General features: G+C 39.3%; 1 protein-coding gene across 2 annotated transcripts in view; it reads left to right on the top strand.

Annotated features, from left to right (window-relative positions):
- Positions 1–26502, top strand: part of abca2 (ATP-binding cassette, sub-family A (ABC1), member 2) — a 115721-nt gene that overhangs the window by 27801 nt on the left and 61418 nt on the right. The window contains exons 1-11 of one of the 2 annotated variants that reach the window (XM_055011050.1): positions 5415–8071; positions 8286–8649; positions 10134–10297; positions 12246–12367; positions 12886–12999; positions 14364–14540; positions 18526–18747; positions 21825–22201; positions 23406–23565; positions 24511–24639; positions 24779–24946. In XM_055011050.1, coding sequence (XP_054867025.1) covers positions 8387–8649; positions 10134–10297; positions 12246–12367; positions 12886–12999; positions 14364–14540; positions 18526–18747; positions 21825–22201; positions 23406–23565; positions 24511–24639; positions 24779–24946 — 1896 coding nt within the window. In that variant the 5' untranslated portion in view covers positions 5415–8071; positions 8286–8386. Of the gene's footprint in view, positions 1–5414; positions 8072–8285; positions 8650–10133; positions 10298–12245; positions 12368–12885; positions 13000–14363; positions 14541–18525; positions 18748–21824; positions 22202–23405; positions 23566–24510; positions 24640–24778; positions 24947–26502 lie in introns of those variants that run through there. The other variant, XM_023288000.3, reaches the window with a different exon arrangement.

The raw sequence follows: 26502 nt of genomic DNA, 5'->3' as shown, positions 1-26502 counted from the left end.
CATCAAATATTTGGAAAATAGCACAGGTTGAAAATAACCATGAAAAAAGACAATAAGAAGAAAAACACTCACAGTACGCGCAGTACTCCGCCAAGGCTGCTCACTCGTATCGTTTCTGACGGCTGAAATTTTGAAAAAAATTGTGACAGAAATCATGGCAGTATAGAATGTGGTCAATAATTGTAAATGCACCCACAAAATGACCTTGCGTCAGCTGTGACTCTGGCAGCGAAAACTGATGGGACTCGGAAACACCCCCACAATTTAATCAATCGCCCCTTGTATCATTTCCTACGGATAAGACCCGCTAAGTCCGCAGCGGTGGTTTTGTAGTGTTGAAGAAATTTCACTCATAGTCCTTCAAAGTTTGCTGTAGTGGGGTGTTTATTGGTATCCTGGCATATGGTGGGCTTACCAACACAGAGCATGAATCTGTGAAGGTAAGCCTACCAAGAACATTTGCAGAGTGCACAATTTTTAGGGATGGTCAGAGTGGGGCAGAGGGTAGGCAGGGGACCGTATGTAAATACAAGGGGGAATAATGGTTAATTTGCGCATGGTTGCTAATCAGTAACAGAGGATAAGACAACAAAGAACAAAAGGTAGTTGAATCAAGAGGTCTGGCAGACAGTAACAAAAGATAAAAGAATTGTGGATAACTGTGGGAAATGGAATGAAGTGGTGATGCGTGACACTAGTAGCAAAAGGTGTGCTATTTTCTTCATCAGTAGTAGGATCTCAATCATGTGATCGTCAGTAGGCAGCTGACGTACTGTTCACTTGTTGTCATAGTTATAGTGACACTGTGCCACTATCTCACAATGATAGAGAAATCTTTTAACAAATCTGTGGGTCCGGACTATAAGCCACGTCACTGCTGAAATCTAATCACTTGGTCCTTGTGTCATTTCTGACCTTCCCTGAAAATTTCATCCAAATAAGTTTTTCTGTTTTTGAGTAATGTTGCACACAGACAGATTAACAGAAGGACAAATGTACGCCGATCATCACATGACTCTGCCGCATTTCTTGGTGGAGTAATTATGCAAGTGCAACAACAAGCACTAAGTACTAGGTACTGTATTTCCTCTCTTACTTACTACAAGGGGCTGTACATGTGCAACTGTATAAAATATGAAAGAGATGAATGATTTGGAATAAATATCAGAGGCTGTGGTGATGGATAAAAATAGTAGGTAATACTTCCACTATTTTGTAGGTAATACTTCCTCTATTTTGTGGGTAATACTTCCTCTATTTTGATAATATAAATTGAAGTCATGATTACCAAAAAACACTGTCAGTAGTCACATGTTACAAATGTATCATGAGAACATCTCAACAGATCGCTTTAGACAGCACTATGATGTGATAACACATCACTACAAATATGTTGCCAAAGGAGGATGAATTGTTTTTTATTAGTTTTTTTCTGAGAAAACAAATACAATCATGAAAATACTAAATAGATTTTTAAAAATGTCAGTGAGTCCTGTATATAGTTGCATTCATCAGATTTATTTCAGTCATGTGTTTGTATATATGTGACAGCAGCTTCTGCAATTCAGTGTATTTCACAAATAAAACTGCTTTTGCTAAATAAACAAACAAAAAAGTTAAAAAAGAAGGATTTACTAGACCCTGGTCATATAAGACACATTTTCCATCAACATACAAGCAACTCATTTTGCGCTGCCTTGTTTGAATGACCCCAGCTCTCTCTGTCCCTCTTTGGGGGTTGGTTTAAAGAGCCACACAGTATCCTATCAGTGTCTCCATTAATGATGAGGGACGAGCAAATCCGTGTTTTACATCCACATTGGGAGGAGCAAGGGAGGGAGGAGATGATGAATGATGGTATATTGGTGTCAGAATACCTTCTGTCCTTTCCTCCACATTAACTTGTGTTAAATTGTTTAAGGCACAACAGTGAACACTACTGTGTCATGTTTTCTTCGATCTGTCCACAGTTGTGTCTCTGTGTAGTATCATCAGACGTTTTAAATGGGCAAACATATCGTTGTGCTCTGTTGTCAAATATGTGATCAGCCCCGCACCATGCCCTGTAGTTTCTGTGTCCTGAGTTCTCCTTTTAGTAGTGTTTTACTGACATTAGTTGATTTTTCCATTTTTTGTTCTTAGTGCATTTGCCTGTAGTCATTGTAGCACCCAGTTTATTTTGATGCTTTTTGTCTTTGTTCTTGCTTTTCTTTCTTTGTTTCTCTCTTTCTGGTTGTGTTTGTTTCTTTCCTGTGCATGATACATGTTTTCAACTTGTCGGCTGGACCAGTGTGTAAGTGTCGTCATCATTTCATTTTATCCTGGCGCAAAATCTTGACTGACAAGACACAATAATCAAAGCATTTTGGTTTTCCTGTTCACCAGGATGTATTAATCCTCTTTTGGAGATGTGTTTCTCTCTGTGTGAATTTACACTCGGTGTTGGCTAACCTTCATCTATGTATCATGGTCTTCCATGTTACATAGAACCCAGAACCAGCAAATCTCAGTCTCTCAGCAGATACCATGTTTAACTGTGAGGTCACTAAAAAAGCAACTGGTGATAGGGAATTTTCTTACCAGCTTATTCATTTGATCAAAAATGGTGCCAGGCCAGGGTTAATTAACAAAGAACAAATGATTCTGAACATAGAAAGGTCTCTTCACTTGCAGTCAGTAATGAATTTAAAAAAAAACAACAAAAACTGTTGAGCTACATGAGGATGGGATTGTTTGTAGTAATTGAACCATCGCTTCTTCTGGCAAGAATGAGATATGAGTAAAGCATACTTATGAACATGTAACTCCTTACCGGTGTGCGGGGTTTTTGTTTATTTTATGCTGTCTGTTCTGTCATGTTTGTTATTTCCAATAGTTACAGTGTACTGTACCGCTGGTCGATGCCTCCGCTCCACAAAAGGAGCTGCATGTTCTGTGCTGTGACTGAACCACATACAGGACACTGAGCTTGCTTTAATGATTGAGATTTTACAATGACAGACCTTTCGTAAGCACATTATGGACCGTCCTAATTATTCGGCAAGTAGATCGCACTTTCTTGCTCATTGCAGACTGAGAGGTGAGGTGCTGAGGCATCCTGCTGGTTTTTCCTCGCTGTCGGAGATGTGAAGAGTAAAAAGCAGCATGTAGCCAAAGATGCTGAGCAGAATACTTTTCTTAATATTGTTATTTATAATGATGAATATATTATTATAGCACAATGACCTTTTAGCACAACTTCTGGATAAGTACTGGGAAAGATGTGACAAATTAAACTATATGAAAATAATAAATTTATGTATGTTATATTCTTATATTTATTTTATATTATGTCTCTACGGCATAATATTCATCTGTATTGCAAAGCAGATGTTACAGGTTATAGATTACGTTTGACCAAATATGTTACTGTGGTCTGACTTTAAAGGAGAGCAGTGATTTCAACTGAAGAGACCTTTCTTCGTCACAGTGATTTGTTTTTTTCCACCTTTAAGGTAGTAAACACTGAGATTTCCTTCCTCTGCCATCCAATGAGTTACATTTAATACAGTCTACCTCTTTCTGTGAATGTGTTCCTCTCAGTCCTGACACATCTGGTCTTAATGCATCTTCTCTGCTGTGTGCTGACTGACCTCAGTCACCAACCACAGACCACAATTGTGTTTCACACCATTTTTGAATGATTAAACAACTTTATTTTATCCAGATCAGTAATACAGTCCAAAAACTGGACAGGGAGGAATGCACTTGTATGAATATTGGTGTGAATGTTAAATAATCTGATCCATTACCATTCAAAACACATGGGCTGCACGGCAGAGCTACAGTGGCTTGCAAAAGTATTCATACCCCTTGAACTTTTCCACATTTTGTCACGTTGCGACCACAAACATAAATATATTTTATTGGAATTTTATGTGAAAGACCAACACAAAGTGGCATACAATTGTGGAGTAGAAAGAAAATTATACATGATTTTAATTTTTTTTAACAAATGAAAAACTGAAAGTGTGGTGTGCAAAAGTATTCAGCCTCCTTTTCTCTGAGTGCATCTAATTGCCTTCAGAAGTTGCCTGATGATTTCTGAATGATCGAATGTTGACCTAATGACTAAATAGAGTCCACCTGTGTGTAATTTAATCTCAGTACAAATACAGCTGTTCTGTGATGGCATCAGTGGTTTGTTAAGAGACTATTGGGGAGCAAACAGCATCATGAAGTCCAAGGAACACACCAGACAGGTCAGGGATAAAGTTGTGGAGAAATTTAAACCAGGGTTAGACTATAAAAAGATTTCCCAAGCTTTGACCATCTCACGGAGCACTGTTCAGTCCATCATCCAGAAATGGAAAGAGTATGGCGCAACTGAAAACCTACCAAGACACGGTCGTCCACCTAAACTTACAGACCGGACAAGGAGAGCACTGATCAGAGATGCAGCCAAGAGGCCCATGGTGACTCTGGGTGAACTGCAGAGACCCACAGCTCAGGTGGGGGAATCTGTCCACAGGACAACTATTAGTTGTGCACTGCACAAATCTGGCCTTTATGGAAGAGTGGCAAGAAGAAAGCCATTGTTAAAAGAAAACCACAAGAAGTCCCGTTTGCAGTTTGCCAGAAGCCATGTGAGGGACGCAGCAAACATGTGGAAGAAGGTGCTCTAGTCAGATGAGACCAAAATGGAACTTTTTGGCCTAAATGCAAAACGCTATGTGTGACGGAAAACTAACACTGCACATCAATCTAAACACACCATCCCCACTATCAAACATGGTGGTGGCAGCATCATGCTCTGGGGGTGCTTCTCTTCAGCAGGGACAGGGAAGATGGTCAGAGTTGATGGGAAGATGGATGGAGCCAAATACAGGGCAATCTTGGAGGAAAACCTGTTGGAGTCTGCAAAAGACTTGAGACTGGGGAGGAGATTCACCTTCCAGCAGGACAATGACCCTAAACATAAAGCCAGGGCTACATTGGAATGATTTAAAACGAAACATATTTATGTGTTAGAATGGCCCAGTCAAAGTCCAGACCTAAATCCAATTGAGAATCTGTGGCAAGATCTGAAAACTGCCGTTCACAAACGCTCTCCATCTAATCTGACTGAGCTTGAGCTGTTTTGGAAAGAAGAATGGGCAAAAATTTCAGTCTCTAGATGTGCAAAGCTGGTAGAGCCATACCCCCAAAAGACTTGCAGCTGTAATTGCAGCAAAAGGTGGTTCCACAAAGTACTGACTCAGGGGGGCTGAATACTTTTGCACACCACACTTTTCGGTTTTTTATTTGTAAAAAAAAAAATTTAAATCATGTATAATTTTCTTTCTACTTCACAATTATATGCCACTTTGTGTTGGTCATTCACATAAAATTCCAATAAAATATATTTGTTTGTGGTCGTAACGTGACAAAATGTGGAAAAGTTCGAGGGGTATGAATACTTTTGCAAGCCACTGTAATAGATCATTATATGATTACATTGTTGACTGTTGTTACTCTTTTCATTACATTACAGGGGGCCCCGGTTTATGACGTCCTTGATCTACGGCGTTTCGTCGTTGCGTCGGAACTGGTTACGTAGAACTAGCTGCCGAGCGGAGTGGGCGAATACGTCATCACGCGGCGCTAAAAGACAGCTTTGTTTACATTCGCCGGGTGTACGTCACCTTGGATTGTGCTACACTCGCTAACTTTTTGCCCTTCATTATGGCTGCTAAACGTAATTCAGACTCTTCTGATGGCAGTTTTGAAGAAAAGGAAAGCCATCTCCATGGAAGTGAAATTAGATAAAATAAAATGCTCAAGTTGTAAAAACAGTGCAACATACTCTTTTATCTTCTTGTAAAATGACTCATACATACATGAAAGTCATTGGTATTCATGACTTTTCTGAAGAACTGATCCATATCATGATGCACGTAACAGCTTTGTTTACATTTTCGCCGAAGTTCTGACTTACGGCCAAAATCAACTTGCGTCAATCCGTAGGAACGGAACTCTGATGTAAGTCGAGGACCCCCTGTATTTGGTTTTGTATTTCTGAAGATGCAGTCAGTACCTGTGTGTCTTGCTGTGTGGACCTTTTTTGTGTTTCGATGATTTATGTGTGACTGCGTCTGGAAACTTCTGGTTTAATTAAATGAACTGCTGAATTTCAGGCATGTGTAATTCTTGATCCATACAGGGTTTTGAGGCCTTAACAGTATCTCTCTACTTTCCATATTTAACCTAATCATGACTGACCTGTGTTCAACACCCTCTTTTGATCACATTTATTATCAGCTTGGTGGTCAGAGAGGACAGATGTCAAAGAGCTGGTGGAATTGAACTAATTTATGTACTATGCTTTTTATACAAAGCTACTTATTCATATGTATTATGACAGTATACACAGTAATCAGATTTTCTAAAATGTTTCTTGTCATTATCATGAATATTTGGCTTTCACAGTCTTCAAGTGCTTTGGGCTCATTATCCTGCTGCAGTATGAATCTTTCTCCACGATGCAAACTGTAGGGGGGAGTTCTGTTTTTATAGTGATTCAATAATGCAGATTCTGAATAAATGGCATGATGAGAAATGGCAATTAAAATGTCAGGCTTTTATTTCACCTTCAAATCAACTGCAGACTTTAGAGATTCACATACTTTTGCCACTCAGACATATGGCTGTTGTTATAGTACATAAATGACAAGTATATTATTTCTGTGTTATTTGCTTTACTTTGTTCTCTTCATAGGCTTTTAGAACTTGCGTGTAAATGGGGGTGAATTAGGGGGTGATTGATATTGTTGTTTCAGGGCTGAAGCCTAAACTGATTATTCGCGATTAAGGACATTGATATTTGGAACATTTGCAGTAAAGATGAAAATCTTAGTGTTAAAATTTACAATAATGCAAAATCCAAAACAAACTTTGCTAAAATGCCTTTATTTGTGTTTTACATTATTAATTAAAACAGAATTCTTAAGAATTTTTCTTTTGGTGTTGATAGGCTTTTATCTGTGGTGTGTAACCAACATGGCATTACAGTGTGTTCAATCACAGACTGCTGACTATAGAATTTTTAAAGCAATTTATTTAATTAGAAGTTGCTTCAAAAGAACAATATGGAACAATGCTGATAATTGTGAAAAAATTCAAAATATCGGATCAGATCATTGGCCAGTACATTAATCAGGTGATCCCTATCACAAAGACAAAAAATGTCAAAGGGTTCACAGATTGTCAAACACCACTTTATCTCTATATACAGTCGTGAGCAAACCTTTACATGCACTTGTAAAGATCATTTAATAATTGCAGTCTTGAGCTTTCAATGACTTGTACAACTCTTAATTTTCTATGATGGAATGATTGAAACATTTGCGTGCTTTGATGTTCTTGGGCTTAAGGGGTCACCCTTTATCCTACAAATATATTGCTGGTCAGTGTGGTTCCAATTGCTTATTTTTTTGTTTCATCTGACCACACTTTCCTTAAGTTCCATGTGAACAGCAGAAAACTTCAGTCAAGCTTTAAAGTGCAGTTTCTAGCACTACGTATTACCAGAGGATGATCTTAAATCTATGAAAGAATCAAAATGCTTGATTCTTTTTTGTGACAAAGATGCATATGTTTCAGTCATGTGAATTCATAGTGAAGTTAGAGCTGTAGGAGTCACTGGAAACTCAAGACTGCCATGATATACATGGTCTTTACAGGTGTAAATGTAAACTGTTGTTCACAACTGTTCCTGTACTTGAGCAGCAGATGAAATCCCCATCTCTCCAAAGGCAAAGGTGGATGATGTGGGTGATAGTAAGCATTAGGAAAATAGGAAATGTTTTTGTGGGTAGATAAACAGGATCCACGCTCACAGGCAAGCTTCAGTGGCATGGTAACCATGGAAACGTGAGATTATTAGTAATAGCTTTTTCTGGTTGTGAGCTCATCCAACCATCCTTTATGGACTGCTGAAGAAAAAAATTAGTGGGACTTTGATGCAAAAAAAGAAACAATGATAGTGAAGGACTGCATATTCAGCAATGACGTGTGAGCCTCTCTGGCCATTAGCTGCTGTGATGCTGTTCAGGTGGTAACCATGGAAACGTGGGATTATTAGTAAGAGCTTTTTCTGGTTGTGAGCTCGACCAACCAGCCTTTATGGACATATGAAGGATAAAATCATGGGGACTTTGGTGCAAAATATAAAATAAAATAAAAACAATGATGATAGTGAAGGCCTGCATATTCACCAATGACATGTGGGAGCCTCTCTGGCCATTAGCTGCTGTGCTGCTGTTCAGGTGGTTCGACTGGTATCTTTCTTCCTTTCCCACTCTAACACAGAATTTTTCCTCTGCTTTTTCATTTTCATTGTCCTGTTTGATCATCTTGTTTTGTCTACATGACAAACCAACCCTCACCCTCCTCCTTTTCCACATCTGAATCTGTGAATTTTCTTTGCTATCCTCTTTGCCACAACCTCCTACTTTTTCTGTGGCACTGTCTTTTTCTCTTTTTGTCCCTCCCTATTCTGTTTTTCGTCCCGTGTCCAGCCTTTTACAGTGCGGCTCCACTCACCTCAGCTGGCATCATTCCCATCATGCAGTCGCTGTGCCCAGATGGACAAAGGGACGAATTTGGTTTCCTGCAGTACAAAAATTCCACGTGAGTAGATTTAGTCAACAATTACTTATCAGTCTCACACCTTGTTTTTTCTAGCACTTTTTTCTCTTTAATTATTTGGTTCTTCGTTTCATTGCTTCTGTTAGGACTCTGAGATTAGCCCAATGCTACTGTAACTGTCTCTAATATGCTGGACCAACTATCAAATATCACAGTTGATCAAATATCAGACTTGATGGTTGGTTATTGCAGCAGGGTTGCCAACAGAAATGAAAAGCAAAAAGTCTTCAGGTAAAGAGTTGAAAGAGGCTGAACTTTCGCTGAAGCACAGTATATAGTGCTGTTTTGGCCCATCAAATACCTGCAAGTGTACATTCCTGGTTAAAAAAAAAAAAAAAAAAGCTTTATGTTAATTTAGCTAGTCGACGCTGCATCTGATTTTTCAGTCAAATTTTAAATGAAGAAAAACATGTTTTTTATTGTTTATTCCTTTATCTGTTAATTTCAGGAACAAGTCTCTTTCTTGTTCCACACATCAGAGCAGAAGCTTTGGTAGATGTTGTCACCGGCCTCATAATCATTGTGATTTTCTCGCGCCTTTTCAGTTACACTTTGCTGCATTTCTTGTTATTAGTATGTCAACTTTTCCACCAGCTTTTTTATTATTTTTATGTATTTCCAGTTATGTTTCTAATTCTGAAATTGGAAGTTCACACAAAACAGGGAGATGAAACGCACTTCCTGTAAAAGCAATCAGGAGAATAAAGCAACAAGCAGCATTCAAACAACTTTAAATGGAATGTCCAACTAAATCCATCTGTAACAAGAAAAGCACTCAGAGTGCAGTACTCCGCCAAGGCTGCTCAGTCATTGTATCTTTTCCAATGGATGAAATCTTTAATAAAAAAATTACCTTGCGTTGATCACAGGCATGTGTTATGCATGTGTACGTTATGTACGGATACCCAATTGCGTGACCAAAATATATAGGAGAATTGATTGGACTTGGAAACACCCCCACAATTTAATCAATTGTTCCTTGTATGATTTCCAGCAGATAAGTCTGCAGCGGTCGATTTGTAGTAGGATTGCAATCCTGTGATCGTCAACAGGCAGCTGACGTAGTGTGCACTTGTTATCATAGTTACAGTGATGTCGGGCCGCTATCTCACAATGATACGGAAATCCTAAACAAATCCGTGGATCCAGACTATAAGCCTCATAACTGCCAAAATCTAATCAGGTGGTCCTTGTGTCATTTCTAACCTTCCTTGAAAATTTCATCCAAATCCGTTTTTCTGTTTTTGAGTGATGTTGTGCCCATGGACAGACAAATGTGCGCCAATCGTCACAAAACTCCACCAGGTTCTTTGGTGGAGTAACAAAGTCTCCACCTCCTTCTTTTATGGAGCAGTAAGTCCTATAATGGAATACTGTCTATAGAGGTAAAGGACTAACAGTAAGGCTAGGTTTCTTTCTTCTGTTCACTTCAGAAAATGTTTCATGTCTAAATGTCATTCTGTCAGTGTGACGCAGCTTCTGGAGCGGATCAGTGAAGTGGTTGAACAAAACCGACTCTTCACGTCTGACCGGCCAGGTTTGGGTCAGGAGTTGGAGACGCTGCAGCAGCACCTGGAGAGCCTCAGCTCCACCCCTCTACCACCAGACTACAACTTCAACAGCAGCCAAGGTTGGACGTGCAGCCATGCATTCCCTAATGTATCTCTGTGTCTACCTTGATGAAGTCAAGGGCACAAAAGCTATGTATTAAATATCATGTCATACATACATTGGGATCTAATCTGAGGGAGTACTTACCAGTCTATGCCAGGTTAAAACTGCAAAAAATTTTGGGCTAATTGACCACATTTGACCGTTTCCGACAATCACAGGCAAAACCTGGTCTGGGATCTTGGTTTGAACTAATGTTGGGTCCAGAACATTTGGTAATGCAAAGGGTTTATAAATGTGGTCAAAACCTTTTCAGCTGCTCTCGGTCTCATTTCACATCAAGCATAAGATAGTTAAGAGTTAAAACTGGATGGTCGCGATTATCACAGTAGTGCCCGGAATAGCATCATTTATGCCCTTCAGACCAACAGTCGCTACAAATATTAGAACTGACTGTTAAAATCTCACTTCCAGTTTTTGTTGGCGAATAGACAATCGATGTTCAATCAGTCAGACTTTATTGTTATAGCACTTTTAACCCCTTGACGCCTGAATTTATTTACAATTGTATAAAAAAAAAAAAATTGTGTTTTTGCTTTCCAGCTGATGCTAAATAAAGTGGAGATTGTTAATTTGTCTATTACACATAGAACAGATATATAATAATAACAACATATATATAATAATTTAGGTCCCACTCCGACCGATCCTATGAGAAACCAGTGCTTTTAAAAGTTTCTTAGGTACATATTGAATATGCACAAACCGGCATTGGGGGAATGGATACGCTATCTCTGCTGAAGTCTGAATGAAAGTGGTATGTTGCAAATTCGCGACAATAGGCGTCAAGGGGTTAATACAAACTGAGTGTGACACAAAGTTTATTGTTTGAAAGTACCTCTCATCCTAAAATACATTGGAGAGCCCTGGTATAGACAAACAAAAAAAAAGTCAGGAAATTTCAAAAAAACAGAAATGATGAGTCTGAGTTGACAACAAAAAACAGAAAATATGGCCGCTATATTACAGCAGCACTTCAGTGGCAATGTAGATATTTCAGAACATTTTTAATTAGTAGGCTACTTTATATACTGTAAATCCACCGTAGTGCATGACACAGAAAACATTTTTATATGGGCGGTACATGTCAAAGTAACATCCACATGAATGGCAAGTATTCTCAGCAGAAGATTCCACAGTGTTGAGATGATCAATGTATTACACTTCATCTGTCAGTGGTGTCAAGGTTTAATGTTGACCATTGTGTTGGGGGTTTTGTATCGGCCATGTACCTACCGACATGCATATTAAATCAGGTAGAAACACAAAGAACTACAGACAGGATATACTGAGTTTCAAATTCTCTATCATGACCATCCTGTCCTTAAAGAGTGAACTCTGAATACTACAAAGATATCGAAGTTTCATGATTCGCTTGTAACATTGTGCAAGGATATTTTGTTTTCTAATAGATTTACTTGTTTTTAGACTGTCTTTCTTTTGGAGTCAGTCTTTGCTCAAACTCAGAGCTGCACAGACCTGGACACCTATTAGGCTTGACTTAAGTGGTCTTGACTCCAGCCCTACTACAGACTAGTTCACAATATTACACAGCACTGTTGCATGTTACACTTTGTTGGAGATACACATATGATGGTATCTCTCAGCTGGAACTTCTGAAAGGATATAGGATATAGTGCCCAAATTAAAAGCTGCAGTGGGTTTGGTGCATTCTTATTTCTTGGAAATCTAACTTTTGTTTTTATTTTTCTGACAAAGAATTTAGATTTTGTACATTTAGAAGATATGCATAGACAAAATATTCAGCCTAACATTTATCATAAAAGTGCACTCAAGGTCAGTGATTGTAGTTGTGTGTATATCAGAAGATGATTTATACTGAGCGTCCAATAATATAATGTTCTTGTCTGTGTGTGTGTGTGTGCGTGTGTGTGTTTTGGATAAAGGTTTCACGGTGGCCAGTATATTGCGGGATCAGTCAGCTTTCCAGCAGTTCCTGGTCAAGAATCTTTCCCTGTCCAACTCCACAGCCAGCCTGCTGCTCAACACTCCAGTGAGCCTCCCAGAGGTGATTTACTGTCTAACACACTCACATCACTTCACGTCTGTTCCATTAAGGTTAATTCACTTCACCTCAACCCATCTAAAGTATAAACATTTTAGGCAACTACCTCATGAAGCTCATCCAGAGAATGCCAAGAGCGTCCAAAGCAGTAATCAAAGCAAAGGGTGGCTATTTTGAAGAATCTGAAATATAAAACATGTTTTGACTCATTTCACCCTTTATTTTTTTGTTGACTACATAAGTCCATATGTGTTCATTCATAGTTTTGATGCCTTCATTGAGAATCTACAATGTAAATAGTCATGAAAAGAAAGAAAAAACATTTAATGAGAAGGCGTGTCCAAACTTTTGACTGATAGTGTGTGTATAGAAGTTGTTTGGAAGGTGATCAATGGTCTTGTTTTAGTGAATATACTGTTGCGTCCAATAACAGAATGCAAAATGATATAATCATCAGAAGTCATATTATGTTCTTCTCTGTTGTGTATGTGTTTGCGTGTGCGTGTGTGTTTGTCGCGCAGGTGTACAGTCTTATTTTTGGTACATCACTCAGAGATCATAGAGGGGCCCAAAGTTTGATTCAGGGGGAAAAAGATTCTAAAAAAATACCCAAAGACAAAGTTCTTAATTTGGAGGTAAGTTCACACATGCTGACTCACCCTTCAGCACAGAGATGCACACCAGTACCCTATGCCCTATACTCCTATGACTGCACTCTAACCCATCCAACAAACACCATCATAACATTAATTGATGAACCAGATTGATCGAAGGTGGAGATAAATTAGCCTACAGAGATGAGGTCCAGAGACAACATGGTTAACAAGAAAAGCACTCCTATAGTACTCCTCCAAGGCTGTTCATTCCCCCATATGGCATTATCAGAAATGCAGCAATGTTTTTGTAGAAATGCAGCATTTGTTTATTAGTAATTGATGATCAGAAATCATGGCAACATAGAATGTGGCCATTTAATATAGATGTACCCACAAACAAGATGACCTTGTGCTGAGCACAGGTGTGTGTTATGCATGTGTACATTGTGTAAATATATAACGGGCGGCGGGAATTGATGAGACACGGAAACGCCCTCACAGTTTAGTCAGTTGTTCCTTGTATCATTTCTGACGGAAAAGTTCCAATAAGTCCACAGCGGTGAATTCGTAGTAGGATCACATTCATGTGATCGTCAGCAGACAGCTGACGTAATGTTCACTTGCTGTCGTAGTTACAGTGACAGCATGCCGCTGTCTCGCAATGATACAGAAATCTTTAACAAATCCGTGGATCTAGACTATAAGCCGCATCACTGCTAAAATCTAATCAGTTGGTCATTTTGTCATTCCTGAATTTTATCCAAATCCCTTAGTCCACTTTTGAATAATGTTGCGAAGAGACAAATAGATGGATAGACAGACAAACAATAGTGATTGCCACATAACCCCGCCGCGTTCCTGGGCAGAGTGATGAGTTCCACATAAATAAAGGAACTCATCCCTGACTTCAGGAGGCCTATGGAAGATTCTGCCACAATCTACATCAATGGGCACTCTGTGAAAACGATTCATACCTTCTGTTACCATATTGCAGGTGCTACAGAATAGCTACAGGATAAAAACACTGATCACCAGCCCCTGTGAAGCAGTGAATTATTTCTTTAGAGCAAATCTTCGTTCTTGTGCAATCATTTTCATTCATACTTGTCCAATAAATATAATCAAATAATCAACATTCAAGTCAAATAATTAACATACTGATGCAGCTGCTACCTCTGATGTTACATTTCAGCATTTATTATATATTTATTGAATTTATTTCTTATTTTTGTGCTTTTGAAGGTTAGGTAATTAGGAGTAGCACTTGTCTCACTGTAATCAATCTTTGGACTTTATTTAACAACAAAAGACACAATAGACACAGTAAACAATGAGCATATGTGTACTTTGTTCTGAACAGTAATTTTTTCCCTCTCTTGTCACCTCAATCCCTGATCTCATAGGAGAAGCTGCTCGGAGGCGTACACAGTCTGGATGGAGGTCTGATACAAAAAGCCTTACGTGATCCCACCAAAGCAGCCCACAGACACGCTCTGCTCAGACTTCTGTCTCAGGCTTTAGGCTTCACTGAAGGCACAGAAAGTCAGAGAAACAACCAGCAGGGCATAAAGGAAGTGGAGGTATACCTGCTGATTTACAGCCATTGTTTACAGTTGCTTTCCATTTTTTAATCAAGATTGTAATTGTTCAGTTTGGAAACATTGTTTCTATATTTTACAGAAAGATTTTGTAATGCTCTCCATCAAAACCCTGCCCACTTTCTCTTTCCTCTTGCATAGGCGATTAATGATAAAGCTTAGAAAATCTTAACGTTGTGTAAGTGTTGTGTAGTTTATTCATATAGCACATTTCAACAACAACACATTTCAAAGATTTGAGCTTTACATAGGAGACAGATGAGGCGAATGTTAGGATCGGTTTATATTGTAACGTCCGATGGGGGGACACGTCAGGCGAATTGACGGGATGAATACTGATCGTGCGACATCATCCGACGGTGGGGGGGGGTGGTATCCGAATATTCGGATCTCAAAGTAAATATTCACATACCACCATCACGATCGAATATTCGGATCTCAAAGTAAATATTCGCATACCACCATCACGACCGAATATTCGGATATTCAGGTCCAGCCCGAGTAGTAGGCTGACTTGTTACTTCAATGTGGCTGTTGAAAGTTATGTCCGAGTCCTTGACCACACCAAGGTTTCTGGCTTGATTTGTAATTTTTACCGGCACTGATCGCTTATTGCTGACTTTGAATTGTTCTTTCTTGGCTCCAAACACAATTACTTCAGTTTTGTCTTTGTTTAACTGGAAAAAAAATCTGGCATATCCATTGATGGTTGGCATTGTATGGGAATATAGTTCCCTGGTGACATGGAAATATAAATTTGTATGTCGTCTGCAAAATTATGGCAACAAATTTTACTGGTTTCTATAAGCTGATGTAGTGCGCTGTAGCATGCAGATATTGTAGAACAGAGGAGATTTCAGAGTAGAACCATGGGGAACCTTCCAGGTTATTTTTTTGTCTGCTCAGATCTGTAATTGTCTGGGTCATTACATCACACATCATCACATTTTTAGAACAGCTTCTGCGCAACCATTTGTGATTTGACAGTATAAAGTGTGAATAGTTATGAAGCGATTTTGAAAGTTTAGCTTGATATAGCAAATATTTTCCAGAAAAGCATTTTCTTATCGCCCTTTTAGTCACTTTCAGGATATTTTTTCACACAATGAAATTTGAGGCTATGTTTGACCAACAACATCTCAGAAGTTATTCTAGATAAAAGCCAGAACTGTTCTCGCTGTTATTTCACATAATACCATTAATTCAGGATCTGTAATAATTGACAGGTAAATCAAATAGCTTCTGGTTATAGGTGAGTTGAAATAGGAAAAAACATTGAAATTGATATGAGAATCCCATTTTTGAACATACAATAACAAAAAAATGAATGATGCAGAAGCACAAGCTGCTGATATTTTGGGAACCATATGTCAATACATTGTCCATACTGACAGGACATGATTTTCTCGTTCCACCATATCCCAATGGTGCTCTGTTAGATTGAGATCTGGTAGTTTGGAGCGTTCGCGTGTTCAAATGTTTGTTTGAATGTATGAATTAACCAGTCTGAGATGACAGAGCTTTGTGACATGGTGTGTTAACCTGCTGAAAGTATCTCTTACAAGATGGGTACACTATGGCCATAAAGGAGCTCACTTGGTACCAAGGGGCTCGAAGTATGCCAAAAAACAAGCCCCATACAATTACGCCACCACCAGCCGGAACCGTTGATACAAGGCACGGCTGGATCCACGCTTTCATGTTGTTTATGCAAAATTCTGGCCATACCATCTGAATGTGGTAACAGAAATGGAGACACATCACACCAGACAACGTTTTTCCTTTCTTCCATTGTCCAGTGTTGAGGAGCCTGTAGCCCTGGGACCATCCTTTTCGTCTTAGCTGACAGGTGTGGCACTTGGTGGAGTCATCTACTGGTATAGCCCACCTGAGTCAAGTTATTTTAGTTACTGTTGCCTTTCCATTAGCTCAAATGAGTCTGACCATTCTTCTTTGCCCTCTTCCATCAACACGGCATTTTCTGTAAACCTTAACGCTGCAGTAGATGAAAGTTTCTGAAAGGTTCTGAAATACACTACCTTGCCTCTCTGGCACCAACCATGGCATGTTTACTGAAGTCACCTTACCTCTGCATTCAAATATTCTTCTGCTCACCTCTTCGCTATGTGGAGGTTATATGAGGTCGCCAAAATCCACGTACTTACAGATGTAACAAAACTTGGAGAATCTCAGAAGAAAACCACCTGTGTGACAGTACTATGGGCTTTCAGCTGCTTTTAGAATGTGTGTGTGAATCACTGAAAATGATTTGAGAGACAAGAGACTTAATTGCCATTTGCAGAAGCACAAGATACATGCACAGTGGAATTTCTTGTGATTCTTCAGTCGAGTTAAAAAGACGAGCAAAACACCAAACCTTGTTTGAGGAGTAGTTGAGTGCAGCACAATGAATCTCTTCAAGGAGAGACGATCTGAAAATGTGCTTGGTTATCCCCATATTTAAAATCAAATCATCATCTACTTTATTGTCCTTGAGAAATTTAGTGTGGGCTCAGAGCTCATATAGAGCCTTTAAAAGCAGTGCATGCATTGAAGGAAGCTATGTACCTTATGTACATATCTGGCATGTACTGCATACATGTCCTCCGTTCAAAAAGTACAGAAGTTCATACAATCAACTTAAATCACAGGCAAATGTGAATATATGACTATTGCGCGAATATAACTATAAGCTAATAAAACAATAACACATTTAAAATACATAAAATAAAGTTAATGTGTAAAAAACAGTCAAAACTAAACAAAACTATAAAACCAATCAAAAAATAAGCAAAACCAGAACGTTGCACAGGCTAATGTACATATTTTTTTCCTAACAGCTGCATCATTACAGTCAATCCAAGCTGTTGTTGTAACAATTTAGTTTAGACTAAACTACAGGCCAGAAGGTAAAAGCTCATAAACTGCCTGTCAAAAAAAAAAGTCGCACATTCTAATATTTTGTTGGACCACGTTTAGCTCTGAAAATGACACACATTCACTGTGGCATCATTTCAATAAGCTTCTGCAGTGTCACAGCATTTATTTCTGTCCAGAGTTGCATTAATTTTCTGGCAAGATCTTGTATTAATGATGGGAGAGTCGAAACGCTGGGCAAAGTCTTCTCCAGCACATCCCAAAGATTCTCAGTGGGACTGAGGTCTGAACTCTGTAGAGGACAATCCATGTGTGAAAATGATGTCTCCATGCTGCCCGAACGACTCATTCTCAATGTGAGCCCCATGAATCCTGGTATCGTCATTTTGAAACATGCCCATGCCATCAGGGAAGAAAATCTCCATTGATGGAGGACCTGGTATTTTTTAGGATATTCAGGTAGTTGGCCAACCTCATCCTTTGGGGACATAACGTTGCTGAACCTGACCAAGATCATAACACTGCCCCCACAGGCTTGTAGGCATTAGCAATGATGAGTGCATCACTTCATCAGCTTCTCGTCTTACTGTGATGCCCCCATCATTTTGGAACAGGGTAAATCTGGACTTATCTGACCACATTTCTTCCTCGAAGATGAGATGGTTCACCACTATCCTTCCAGGTTTTAATAATGCATTGGATGGTTCTTAACCGGATGTTAGTAGTTTCAGAAATCTCCTTAGTTGTTTTCTTTGCTTGATGCAGGCCAATAATTTGACCCTCCTGAGACAGAAGGTTCCAACATGGTTGTTTATGAAATGAGAAGCTCCTCACTGCATCAGCTTGGGCTAAATAAGTCGTTCCCTGCTGAAACATATTCATCACTGCAGTAGTTATCGAATGGAAGGCTCTTACCTGTTTGCGTTGTTAAATCCAGGTGGCGACTTTTTTTTTGGACAGGCAGTGTATTAACTGCCTGCATCTCACTGCTCTCTATAACCGCAGGTTGTTCACTTTGAGTTTTAGGCTTCGGAGTGGTAGGACCTTCAGACACTGACATCATCAAATAAACTGGTTCTGTCTTCCACAGGGGGTACTTCTGACTGGATCCATGCTGGAGGCCCTCACCTGTGGGGAGGACGATGCTTCTGAGCTCAGTAAGATCCTGTTGGTGCCTGAGAAGCAGCGACCTGTGCTGCAGGCCTATCGCAGCACAGTGTGCAGTGAAGGAGAGGCTCAGAGGTCAGAGCGCTTCAGACAGATGAGCCTTGAGCTGAGAGAACAGATCAACACTCAGAGTGTCACAGAGAAGGTATTCTAGAAACCTTTGCTATAGAGTCACTGCAAGAAATATCATTTGACATTTGACAAAATAGTCTTATGTAGTTTTTTTATTACAGTTTTATTGCATTTTTAACATTTTCAACAATAATACAGAAAATTTCTAACCTATATTTCCCATTATCAGTGGGATAGTAATCATTCAGCAGACAAACAAAACAAAGCAAAATACAAGTGCAGGCTATTCGGCTGGCGATTATAGACATTAACGTGAGAAATGCAGGCATCTGTGTTCATTGCAGTACCATCCTTCGTCTTTACAGGTTTGGGTTAACTTTCCCAGATATATATTTACAGAAACCATCTCAGTGTTTGTTAACTGTGTCATTTGTCCTGCTCAGTCTCCCCAACATCTTCTCATATGCAGCTGTTTCTGTCATTTGAATCTTCCACATATTCAGTGTGTGGTATTGTGAGACTCCCTCCAACACCTCGAAATCATCCTGGCACAGGTCATCATGCCGGTTTTAAAAATTCCAAATAAGAATTTATCCAAATGTGGCACTACTGTTCTGTCCCCCAGGAGACGTAGTCATGGAGACCTGGGTGGTTCAGATTTCAACCATCTACTCATGCAGTTGAGGACATCCCTCCACAGGGGGGACACCATGGGACACTCCCACAGAGCATGAATATATGTGCCCCGTTCTTTCTTTCTTTTTATCCGGCCCATTCTATTAAGTCTTGTTGGAGTGCAATAATATCTGTGAGTTACTTTATACTGAACAAATTACTACTAGCCTCTCTAATAAATTCTTCAGTGTTGGAAAGGATCCCCTCCCATGTTTGATCATCCAGTGTGCAACACAAATCTCTCTCCCATATTTTCTTAAGATTCCTACAAAAACTGTTACTTGTCCAGGGACACATCTGTCTTTTTTGTTTGTTTTTCATGAGAAAACTTAGAAAGTAGAGTGGATAGCCTGAAGTCCAGAAATTGTGAATTTTTCACCGTGTGGGAGCAAGATTTAATCATGTTGAAGTACATGAAATACTGTATATGAATGTAGAGTGCAAATATTCAGGACTACTACATCATATTCAAACAGGGCTCCTATAGCAGTGGGGCAACTGCTTTCTGTGCAGGCATTCAGCTACAGATTTAGAATCAAACTTTTTCTTTTATAGTAATGCAACTTACACTCTGACCAGTGAACGAGCTGCTTTAATATTATCAGCTGATCACAAATATATAGGAGTCAGTGGATAGAATATGTTCATTCATTAGTCAATTAAATCATAGAGAACACGGGAAACGCATTCAATCCAACAAATGCAATAAGTTCCCTTTCAGTGAACATTTTGGCAGTCGGAGGGCAAAAACTGTCCTTTACCAAGAAGAACCCTCTGGCGGAACAAGTTAAAGAGGGACAGTGTATGTACCGCAGGGACCTCCACAGATGAATTTGTTCATTTGTGTGATTTAAACAGAGCTTTTACTTTTAAAGGTAAATGGTCACTCTACTTCTACAGGGAACCTGGCACCTGGATCACCCACCTGCAAAACGGCAACCAAACTGTAACGGATTCTACCTCTGTGGTTTCACACACATCTGAATGAAGCAGCCTAGATTAGGGTTTTGCACTAAGCTGCAGGATGAACTTCCTTCTCTCTGGCAGATACATATAAGGAAACGTAAAGCTTACTCTTCTAAACATCCTCTGGTTTTTAATGTTCTAAGGTGGTTGGTTATTGCAACAGTCCCTGTAAATATATGACACTTTGCAATCGAATGACCCTCTCCACACTTTTCTAGACTGGACTGATATGTATATGATAATAATTACAGTGTAGCATTTAATTCTGTATAATTAAATGTCTATCTAAGTGGAGCAGTTCACAAGTAAACATACATGTAGTAACATGGAGCTCATTTCTGTGCAGGATGTGTCATAGCAAACACAGTGCAAGGTTTCACATTGTGAGTAAGTCAGCATTGATGCAGACTCGCTGTTGAAGGAGCTTTAAAATCCTGGTTCTGCTAGCTGTTGGTTGGCTCAGGATGGCATGTAATATAGCGGAGGTGGGTAGGGAGCAGTTTAATGGTAATTTGAGAGTCCCTACATAACACACACTCAATACAGTACTTTCTTCTATAGTAGGCAATACATTGATATTTCAAACTGAAATCAAGCATTGGCTTTTTGACCACATTGCATCGTGCGATTGTTAGGGAAAGTAGTGCATGTGCCATGAGCATGACTTTTTTAAAATTTCATTTTGGGCTTGCCTGCCATTTTGAAGATGCTCTGACCAAGTCGATTAGATCCTCACGCTGCCCATTTTTCCTACTTCCAACACTTTCATCTTCAAGAACTGACTGTTTGCTTGTTGCCTTACCTGTTGAAATATGGTATTGTAACAAGATAACCAATGTTATCCACTTCACCTGTCATTGGTTTATATATTCTGAAGATGTTCATACCTGTATTGTAGTTGAGTATAGTTCTTACAAAATATTTACTTCTCTTGACTACTAAATATACTGACAGGCCAAGTTTACAGTTTAGTTTAAATCTACAACAAATAAATATGGCAAATGAAAGACGTTCTCTTATTTTGCAAAGGGAATTTCCATTCATTCATTATCTATGCACCGCTTGATCCTCATTAGGGTCGTAGGGGGGCTGGAGCCCAACTAATTTGGGATAAAGGCAGGGGACACCCTGGACAGGTTGCCAGTCTATCGCATGGCTACACATAGAGACAAACAATCACACTTGCATTCACACCTACGGACAATTTTAGAATCACAATATAAATGATAGATTTTAAATTTTTTTTTGTGTTGCATAAGACATAAGAAAGTGACCATTAATATCCCCTGAAGCCCAAATCACCATATTCAAATACTTTTTGACCAACAATCAGATTAAGCAGATTGTTGTTTAATTAGAATATAATGTGACAGTGCATGACATTTCAAGAAAGGCTCTTTATGTGTGTTTGCTGCTGTCATTGTATTTTCTTCTAATTATTTTAAAATCAACAAAATATGTCATTTGCTCACCCTGTCTTCCTGCCCCCCTTCACCCTTGTCCTATCAGCTTCACCTGGAGCAGCCCAGCTCTTTGGTTCCTTTCTCACAGTCTCACTTTGGAGCCTTATTGAAGGACCTGACTGATGTAGAGCGACTTCTCAAGGATGTGGACCTACTCTCTGGCCTGGCTCGCTTGCTTCCCAAAGGAGCTTGTACTGGTCGAACACTAGCGTCCCCCGCAAACATTACAGGTCCCCTAAATGCCACCATGTGGGGCCCCAACTCAACTGAAACTCCTGGAGTTGAGGGAGAAGAGGGACCAGAGAGAGGTGGAGGGGCAGGAGGTGGTAAAGGGAAGGAAGAAGCAGACAACCCTCATTCTCAGTTTTCAGCATTTGTACAACTGTGGGCCGGACTGCAACCTATTCTGTGTGGGAACAACAGGTGGGTTAGATTTGAGAGCACATGAAATCCCCAAATGACAAAAAACTACAACTATGGCTGTGCGAACAACATTTTGCTTGTGCTGTTTTAAACGCAATGAACAGAAGCACGTGGAATTTCTTTACAGTTTGAATACGAATTACAGTTTATTTGAAGTACATTTAGAGAGACATCCAAATGAACAAAATCACAAAAAGTTAGACGATGTGACAGATTTTGCAGCAGCATTGCTAGTATTTTTATGTGAACAAATAGTCTTACATGTTTGTGTAAGAAAGATTCATCAATGAACTTTGGAGCATTGAAGTCTGTTTCAGCCTATTGGTTTGGTTCTACAGCACAGAGCTTTACTGTTTAGCTTCACTTAGCTGGATGCATTGACGTTCATGGTAAAAATATTTAGTAGCATTGCCATTATGTTCCCACATTTACAATGTGGCAACTGTAACAGATTGCAATGATTGTTAAAACTACAAAAAAGACTCAAGTTGGAATAAATTTGAATTATACATTGTTTTGTACATGCACTTCATTCACATCCGTGTTTAACAACGCTTTATCCTCACTTTCTTTTGTGTATCTATTACACACTTGGACAAAATTGTTGATACCCCTCGGTTAATGAAAGAAAACCCTACAATGGTCACACAGTGGTTAACCCTTCAAACCTGAGACAACTGGAGCAGTCTGCTCATGAGGAGTGGACCAGAATACCTGCTGAGAGGTGCAGAAGTCTCATTGACAGTTACAGAAATCGTTTGATTGCAGTGATTGCCTCAAAAGGTTGTGCAACAAAATATTAAGTTAAGGGTACCATCATTTTTGTCCAGGCCTGTTTCACGAGTTTATTTTTAAAAACAATTCTGTTGAACCACGGTTCAAAAGCAATGTCTGCTTTTCATTGGTTGATTTTCATAGAATTTTTGTTCATTATTATTTTTGTCAGATTCACATTATTTCTGTGACCATTTGGGGTTTCTCTTTCATTAACCGAGGGATACCAACAATTTTGTCCAGGTGTGTATATATTCATCTGTTGTTAGATGAGATACCAACTGAGAAACTAATAGAAGCAGCAGTAACTCTGTGTTATTATTATTTTTTAGTTCTATCCAGTTTAACAACCTGTAAAAGATATTATTAAACTGCATATCAAATTCCCAAGAGCGAGTCAGCAGTAAAGTGGCTGTGGCTCTTGTTGCAGGATCATTGAGCCAGAGGCTTTGAAGCAGGGAAATATGAGCTCTCTGGGATTCACCAGCAAAGAACAGAGGAATCTGGGCCTACTGGTTCACTTGATGACTACAAATCCCAAGATCCTCTACTCCCCCCTTGGCTCCCAGGTGGACAAAGTTATTCAGAAGGCATGTAGACATCACTGCCTTGTTTTTGTATAAAAGCTGAATTACACTATTCTCACTAACAATGCCCTTCTTCTGTCCTTCTATGTCCTATGAAATGAAAAACTATGGTTCCCAACAGAGAAAAATGGCAATGAGAAAAGAGAGAAAAGCTGGAGGAGCTGCTGTAACTGAGTAGCACTAGCAGTTTTATGGCTTTACTCACCAGTATCAGCATTTCTAACTAACTAAATATCTTTTTCCTCTGCACCATAGAGCCTCATCACACATATGTGAGCCACGCTGTTGTGTATGTTCTTTCAAAACCATGAACAGACACACTGTAGATTATGTGAGCCAAATCCTCATACCCCATCCTGCTACCAAAATACTTGTTTGAGCACCAGATGCAAGTAAAAGTAGTACAAATACATTATTTCCTCATGTTTGCTAAATTCTACAGCTGTTTCAGGAGCATTTTAAAGAAATTCTACAAACAGTGCACTGAAAACAGTACATTTTGGCTGACACATTGTTGGGTTTGCCTTTTTCCTGAAAAGACAAATATCAAATACCACCAGCTTCATATTTTAAAGTCTAAAGACTCAAGTCTATAACACTGCAGGGACAGTTTTATTTATGTTGATGAATGCTGAATCCAGGAGCAGACTCCATAATGACTCATGTGAGACCCTGGAACAAACTGTGGGAATGGTTTCATCATTTGCATTCCAAACAAAAGACGTAATGGAGAGTTCAACATGCTGTTCACAGAAAGCCACCTTATAAATCTGGCTCTGTAGCATTTCATCCTGATGGCCTCTCTGTGCCTCATCATGAGCACAAATTGCCAGATTATTACAGACTGGCTATGGCAGAAGCTCTGGAGTTCCTTTATCTGACCAAATGGACTACTGGAGGGAGTTAGATAAAAGATAACTTTAACATTGTTAATGTTTTCTGTTGTAGGCAAATGAGACATTTGCATTTGTTGGGAATGTGACACATTACACAAAGGTATGGCTCAACATCTCCACCCAGCTCAGGACTTTACTGGAGGAGGGACGGCTGCACAGCTACCTGGTGTGGCTACAACAGGTATGCTCATAAACAAGTCATATGGGTATTGATATTTTTCCTGTACATCCATCTGTTCACAATACTTGAACCTGAGTCACAAACCATGTAATGGTGCGCCCATTAGGGTCCATTTATCCTGTTTCTCGTGTCTTTTCAGCTGTCCTCAGAGCTTCAGCAGCACCCTGAGTTGTTGAATGGCACAGACAGTGAACTGATGCAAGGTCTGATGGAAGGAAACTATAGTTTTCCTAACACCTCCACTCTGCTGGAGCAGCTGGATACCATTGACAATGCTGCTTGTGGCTGGACACGCTTCATGTCTAAGGTTAGCATAGAGAATGCTGATGTATTGTGTGTTTGTTGTTCTAATAACCAGCAAACTAAATGCTATAACAGGACAACTGCACATGTAATGCCTCACATATCTGATTGAACTGTAAGTATCAGTTATTGAAATTCTGGGTTGTTACTCTCTCAAGTTGAGTCAAAGTCACATCCTCAGTCACTGAGCACTGCATCAATATCCAGTTTTATGCAATATTATTATTATGTAAAATATTTTGGTGGTCAAAATGAAAATAATGTAGAAGACGACTATACCGGGTGATCATGATTTAGTTATTTTAATGGAACTTGGAAGTAGCTCAGGCAGGATAGTTTAGAAAAACAAGTGGATCAGATGGACAAAACTACAAGATATCCATGTATATTTTGTGCAAAGCAGGATATATTCATATTTTAGCTCTTAAATGCATAACCCACTTTTAGAACTAACAGCACTGAAACTAAATAAACAATATTATCTACAGGTTATCCTCAAGTACTTGACACAGTAAATAAAAAAGAAAGCAACGATCCGCTTAATGAGCTGGAGGACAAATGAAATAAGATGTTTGTCTGATGTTTGCAACATACAGTAACTTTGAAATAGGAGTCTGTTTAAATAGAAGTCATATTCCAATTTCCAGAAACAGAAATCACAGTTTTAAGAAACCCTGATATGCTCGCTGAAGTTGTATGAAGGAAAGGATATTGTTGTATCTAGACATGTGGATACTGAATGCTGCTGACAGTGTACCTGTATAGGAGCAACTATGATTACACAACAGAAACAAAAACAAGTGTGGCAGAGAGTATTTCTAAAATGTGACTTTAGTAATCTCCAGATCTATACTACCGGTGTAGTGTAGTTTTAGAACACCCCAATTTTTCCAGTTTTTATTGGAAATTTTGCATGTGAAAGTCTTATTGTGTTCTGAAATGAAAACAGAACAAAGAAACAACAATCCATTTAGAAACCTAAATACATTCATGGCGCCCGGATATCTCAAGAGGTTAAGTGGGCGACCCATGTACAGGGGCTGGTCTCCGACGCAGCGGCCTGGGTTTGATTCCTGCTCACAGCCCTTTGCTGCATGTCTTCCCCCAACTCTTCTCCCTCCTTTAATGTCTGTCTCCACTGCATCTATCAATAAAAGCAAAAGGCCAAAAAAAAAATATATATATATATATATAAATACATTTGAAACGTTTGACTCATCAAAGTAGCCACCTTTGGCAGATGTAACAGCTGAACACACTCATGGCATTCTTTCCACTACAGAAATCAAATATTCTTCAGAAAGTTCTTCCCAACTCTGTTGCAGAAGTTCCCATAAATGTGTGGCACTTGTAGGTTGCTTTGCTTTCACTCTTCTGTCCAGTTCATCCAAACCAGCTCCATGGAGTTTAAGTCTGGAGACTGTGCTGGCTACGCCTCCTTTTTTTTTTTCCTCATGTAGTTCTGGCATAGCTTGGACTTATGTTTTGGGTCATTATCTTGCTGTAGGATGAACCTCTGACCAACCAGGAACATACCAGAGGATACTGCATGGTGCTGCA

The sequence above is a fragment of the Amphiprion ocellaris genome, chromosome 6, assembly GCF_022539595.1.
Source record: "Amphiprion ocellaris isolate individual 3 ecotype Okinawa chromosome 6, ASM2253959v1, whole genome shotgun sequence".
NCBI lineage: Eukaryota > Metazoa > Chordata > Actinopteri > Pomacentridae > Amphiprion > Amphiprion ocellaris.
Note: the sequence above shows the minus strand (reverse complement) of the source record. Positions and strands in the feature narration are given on the sequence as shown.